This window comes from Cebidichthys violaceus, unplaced genomic scaffold, assembly GCF_023349555.1.
Source record: "Cebidichthys violaceus isolate CVI_PGR_0920_01 unplaced genomic scaffold, fCebVio1.0.p SCAF_15, whole genome shotgun sequence".
Lineage (NCBI taxonomy): Eukaryota > Metazoa > Chordata > Actinopteri > Perciformes > Stichaeidae > Cebidichthys > Cebidichthys violaceus.
This window is the reverse complement of record NW_027176318.1, coordinates 2855563-2861795: the sequence shown is the minus strand read 5'-3', so window position 1 is coordinate 2861795 and position 6233 is coordinate 2855563. Positions and strand designations below refer to the sequence as shown.

Here is a 6233-nt window from a genome sequence, read left to right as displayed (position 1 = left end):
ATTCCAAAGCTGCCCCACGAAAAACAACTTATCATAGGTGAAGAAAACGTAAAAGTGCCATTCTTCTTATTATTGTCCTTTCGTCGTTGGGGGTTGTTCAGAGCGGACCGTGGAGAAGTAGAGCAGGCTGATGGCCACGACTTCACCGGTTGGAAAGATGATGTTGTGGTCAAACTTCAAATTGTTTTTTGATAGCAGTCTCAATACTGGTTAATTTCAGAAGGTTTGGGTTAGCTAACTGAATGGATAGAAACAACTCTTCTCTATACTCTTTTTAACTAAGATAAGTTTGTCTGTGGTCTTCTGCAGTACTTTGCTACATTATGGCCTTGACTCCTATCAGCACTATTCCAACATCGAGATGGTCAGTACAGTTGTCTATGTGATTTGACTGTCATTTTAACACGTGATGTACACAGATGCAGCTGTACTGTCTGCGTGAATTCAGCTTTAGAGTCTCAACTGAACACTCCAGGGAGGAGACAGAGAGTGATTTGGAAGGAGTGTTGACACAGAAGGGAGTACTTTCAGCCAATCCCTCCCCCTTACACACACACACACACACACACACACACACACACACACACACACACACACACACACACACACATCTGTGATACTTCCTTCCCCTATCTGGCTGACTTATCATGGAGTGACTTGAACTCACTGTGAGTCAGACAGCTGTGGCCCTTAGAGTCAAAGAACAAGCAGAAGCTTCTCTTCTGGCCAGACGGTAAGTCAGCTCAGCTTGGTCCTCATTCCCTTTAATGTTTGCTTTTATTTCCTGTGTTTCTTCCAGGTAATAACAGCATTATTTTCTAGCTCTGCTCTTCCTAAAGGATTGACCATTTCATCTTTTCAAATCCATACTGATTGCATCTTGCTGTGAATTTTTAAGACTGCATTTTTGTTTCTGACAGGTTTTTCTCACCAACATTTGAGATGGAGGTGGAACCTACAACATATGATTATGACTACAGTAATGAGAGCGATGAACAGACAGCAGTCCCACCATGTCGTTTGGATCGTGTGAACTATCTGGGAGCACAGCTATCCATCCTCTTCTACTTCATGTTTCTCTTCAGTGTCTTAGGCAATGGGCTGGTCCTGCTCATCATCCATCGGTGAGTGGACCAAGTCAATTCAAACACTGAGAACGTACTTCAGAAGAAATTTGTAAAAGAATACGTCACAAGTAAATGGTGGTTTGTTTTTGCCATTTAAAAGCGGTTAGAGGTAGCTAACTGTGGTTTGTGCCGTCTTGTTACATTACTCACTTGCAAAAAAAGAAATGCCAAATGTTTTGTAGACACATTTTTGATTGCAGTCAGCAAAAAAAACCTTGGCAATGAATGCATTGTGTTTCATGTGGCTGCTTCACAATAAAAGCCACCCAATGTTTGACCAATTGAATACGTTTAATGCATGTGAGGCAGCAGCAGGACATATTTGGTTCATATTAGCAGTTACTTAATCCAGCCCTGAAACAATTTTGGGACAGATTACAAACAGTAACATTGGATTTTTGATGCTGCATCGTTTATCATGCTCGTGAAGGCAATGTAAATCCAATGAAAACAACTATAATAAATAAATAACCTGAATGGAGGTTTGATATTATACAAATCTGATAAAGGATTATAATTTGAATTTAAAATTGTACTTTGTTTTTTTATTGATGAGAACAATACATTTTCTACATCTTTTTCTATGTTTCTGTATGTTGAATGCCAATTAGGCTCTATTTTGGATGCATGGTGTACTCTCATACATGGGGTAGAGAGAATAGCAACGTGACATTCAAATACAGACAATTGTATCCGTATTGTCATCTCCTCCAGCCATAAAAATCGTTCAAAATATTTGAGTCCATTATTGATTTGGACATTTGGGAACCAGAATGGACGGAGCCATTCTAGGACAGGCTTTAGTTCTAGACCATTTGGGGCACCGGAGGATACGACTGGAGATGTCATCAGGTTGTCAGAAAAAAGACACTGGGAGAGTATAAGATGAATTCATTACATTACATCACAGTCATTTTTACTTTTAGCAGACGCTTTTATCCAAAGCAAATTCATACAGGGAGTTTTTTATTCTTGTATCTAGAAAGAGAGGAATACATGCTTCTGCAGTAAGTAAAGTTTCTCTCTGTAAGCACCCTATTTACCTCCACTCTGACACTGTCTGCCAACTATTCTCTTTCCAACTTGGTCTCCAGCACAGCTCTCTACCTCTGTGAACACACAAATACATCCAGTGGTCATGGAAACACAAATGACAATGTCAGAGATGAGCTCAGCAATGTCTTCCTGGGCCGCAGACTGAAAGAGTATTTACTGCAGTATATTATGGAGGGTTGGAGAGATGCTATGTCAGCTGCATGCTGACAGGGGGATTTCTGAGTTACCATTCATCAAAAATAATGAGTGAAAACTGGCCTCATTTTACAAAAATCAACAAAAGTTCTGCCTTTTTAACCAAAGGCATGACTGAAATTATGTTCAATGGATATTATTCTTGATGCATTAACCTCTGATAATTACGGTTATGATTCACGAAAAGTGGGGATGTGTTATTCGTGTTTCTGTTTTTTTGCTTCCATCTCAGATTTTTAGATTTGCAGTATTAATTATGTGTGATTATGTTCCTTAGGGCTAAAAAATATGGAGACTTGTAATGATAATTCACACTTGAAGTTAGTTGGGATTTAAATCCCTGGGGACTCCTAGTGATAGAGTAAAAACAACACTGTTCTAGTTTAAACCAGTGCTACCCATCTAACAACCCCCGCCCCAAAAAATAAATAAATAAATAAAAAAAAATAAAAATCAAAGGCAGGGGAAAGCTGAATTTGCTGAAAGCAAGATGTAGACTGAGCAAGTTTTACCAGTTTTATCTTAATTCCTAATTCTACTTTGTGACACAGCTCATCTATGAATACAGGTGAGCTCACCTGTGACCAACATAAATAATGTCCATGCATTTTAAAGGAAATGGGACCCAAAATAGCTATAAATATTCAAATGTTTTTGACCATTTCATCCTGGCCATTTGTTACTTTGGCGAATTTCTAAAGTACCCAAGAAACCACTAGGGGTGTGTATCTTTTTCTTCCTCTCAAGACAATTGAATGTGTATCTTGATACATGGTCTGCGATACAATACACACACAAATCTTTCAGTTGACCATGTTACAGTTTAATACGATTTGATACAGCACTGCTTTGATCTGAACCGATTCAGCTGTGATTCGATCACTCTCTCTCTCTGTTAGCTCATACGTACAGATGATGCATACAATGAAGCTCAAGTGGGCTACTTCTGTCTGTATCTGTTCATCGATGCGTTTTTACCAATTCCGCTCAACATTTCTTCAGATTCAGAGTTTTGTATCAATGTGGCTGTATCTTAAACTGTTTGGGTTGACCATTTAGTCTTTTTTTCCATCTAACTGCTGAAATGACCACCTCCTATAGGTTTGAAAAGCTGACCACTGTGACCAACATCTTGCTGCTGAACCTGGTGGTGTCCTCCTTGATCTTCATGAGCAGTCTGCCCTTCACGGGAGTCTACTTGCAGCTCTCCTACTGGGTCTTCGGCAAGGTCATGTGCAAAATTGTTGGCGGCGTCTACTATCTGGGCTTCTACAGCTCTGTCCTCTTTCTAGCCCTTTTGACCTTCGACCGACACCTCGCAGTTGTGTACTCCTTGGGCGCGTCGCGATTGAGGAGTCAAAGTTATGCGGCAGTCTCCTGCACTGTGGTGTGGCTGGTCAGTGGCCTGGCATGCATCAGGCCAATGATTCTACACACCACTTTTAAATATATGGAGAACACAACGTACTGTCAGGAGTTCCCTGGTGAAATACCTTCTATTAATACTAAGCTGCTGAGAAACTTTGGATTTTACCTTCAGCTTATCCTTTTCTTGGTCTTTCCTCTTGTTGTTATCATCTACTGCTATGTTAGGATTGCTATCACTGTCATGTCATCCAAGATAACTACCAAGTTTAAGACAGTCAGGTTGATATTTATCATTGTCTTGCTATTTTTTATGTGCTGGACCCCATTCAACATTGTAATGCTAATGTATGACAAAGCCACTACCTGTGAGGGAAAGAAGAACGCGGCTTATGCTCTTGAAGTCACTCGTATAATGGCCTACACTTACTTTTGCATCAGTCCCATCTTCTACACATTTGTTGGGAAAAAGTTCCAGAACTATTTCAGACAGTTGCTGGTGAAACATTTCCCGGGGTTAAAGAAGGATATTGCTGTCAGTCAACAAAGCAGAACCAACATGTCTACAAAAAGTACACGAAACGAGCTCTAGAATGGGAAGGCCTTTGTTTTTTAGGACTGCCATGTGTTCAACAAACCATTGGTTAAAAACATACAGGTACATTCCAATACCTAAGCCTAGGCCACTTTCATAATGTTGCTAATTTCACCGTTCTTAAAGCTCATGTCACCTCTTCATTTGACATCAGGATATAAATGATGAATGTAGACTACAGAGGAAAGCTGAGCTATACTGGAAAAGATGTTTCCCTACAGAAAAACACGGCACTCTTGCTTGGTATATACAAATCATTTTGCCTTTTGAAAACTTGGGGAATTATTATAAAATGTTTCTTTCCCTGAACTGTTCAACATGACGCTGATTTACAAGCCTTGATCTTTTGGCTTTTTTTTTATTGCAGTAGTTCATTTACAAATAGTTTTTGGTGACTTTCGGACCTCTAGAGGTCAGAGGTTGATTAGTGAAGCTTTAAATACAACGTGCCCTCATACCACAGCCGAAAGACGCAGCGAGTCTCAAACTGATGCATGCGGTTTATTTCCCTCCGTGAAAACTACAGAAAGACATACAAAATAAATTTACCATTCATGCAAAAAAAATAACATCAACACTTAATAGCTTTTCACATTAGGATTTCACAGTACAAAAGTGAGTTAGATATAACTATAAAGATACATAGTCACCAACTTTAGAATGTTCCTGAATTTTGTCTTGGACCCTACAGTGGGAAAATGCCAATAGAGGTTATCAGTTAAGAAAGTAAAGTAATGTAACTATCCAAGTGTGCACTCTCGTTCAGTCATTTTCCACTTGGCCTTGAACTTGCAAATTACTGCTTGTGACTATAATTGTTCTGATTTTGTCCATGTTTTAATCAAATGTTTTTAATTTTTTTTTAGAAGTGTTTGTAATCAATCATGTCCTTTGTCAAACAGTTTTTGAAAGATGTAAAAAATACAGTTGATTATGATGTAATGTCATGTATCTTGTCTATTCAAGTTCTGGTGTATATGAAGCACATTTTAAATGGAAAAGAAAGATGCATAAAAAAAATGGTTTAATGGTTAGTTGTTTTTACTTTGAGTTGGCTTTTGCATTAGCTTGTGTAAATCTAAGCTGCGTGATTAAATCAAACCTTTGGAACAATGGACTACGTGTTTCTGTTTTTTGCATCCCTTTAACTTGTTTCTTGAGAAGACTTATGAGTGCTGGAGTAGAAAAGAGAAGAGGAGGTTGCAATACTGATGTGGACAGGTTCCCCTCATATAACCGAGGCTTGAGTCATTGACATATTGCTAAATTTATTTGCAACAAACTACCTGCTAACAATGTTTTCAGTTGTAAAGGCTCAGTTTAGACATTTACGTGGAGCAGATAGTTTCTGTTTAATTTGTCCAATATGTCTCTGATATTTCAGCCTCCACCTCATGAAAACATTTCATTAGTTTGTAGTTCTAAGTGTAATACTTAGGTTCATGAATTTAAACCAGCAAAACTACATTCCCATCAGCCTCAGCTGTACTTTGTGTCTGGTACTAATCAGCAAATGATTCCTATTTCCTGGCTGCAGTTCGAACCAAAACCAATACCAATTGAACTTGCAACAAAATCTGTAGAAAATGCAATCTGCAGCTTTAATGAATTTGCTTTTATCATAATTAAGCTCAGAGCATAGCTCTGCAGCTAGTTAGCCCTAAATTACCCAGAATATGTAGATGTTCTGTTGTATTGGATCTGTTCTTTGTTCTAAGATTAGAGAGCGGATTTAGCCTGAACGTGAAAATAATACCAAGACCAAACAAAAGATAGCTCATCATTTCACCACCAATGGTTGTAAACACCATCATTTTACATTGATTTTGGTCGTAGCATGTGTTCTGTTTTAGAGATATGGCACATCTCCTGTCAGACGACCCCCTGCTTCAGCG

At 38.7% G+C, this 6233-nt stretch overlaps 1 protein-coding gene across 1 annotated transcript; it reads left to right on the top strand.

The window, feature by feature from the left end:
• The first annotated feature begins 691 nt into the window (after window positions 1-691).
• LOC137871588 (C-C chemokine receptor type 1-like) lies at window positions 692-5455 on the top strand. The gene is made up of 3 exons (XM_068709457.1): window positions 692-733; window positions 921-1124; window positions 3480-5455. Exons 2-3 carry the CDS (start codon window positions 943-945, stop codon window positions 4333-4335), a joined length of 1038 nt encoding a protein of 345 aa, XP_068565558.1. The 5' UTR covers window positions 692-733; window positions 921-942; the 3' UTR covers window positions 4336-5455.
• The last annotated feature ends 778 nt before the right edge of the window (window positions 5456-6233 follow it).

Bases quoted from the DNA above. Each gene is read 5' to 3' on its own strand.
- LOC137871588 (XM_068709457.1), top strand. From the start codon at position 943: ATGGAGGTGGAACCTACAACATATGATTATGACTACAGTAATGAGAGC. The intron at 1,125-3,479 runs GTGAGTGGACCA...CACCTCCTATAG, and splicing joins GTCCTGCTCATCATCCATCG to GTTTGAAAAGCTGACCACTG.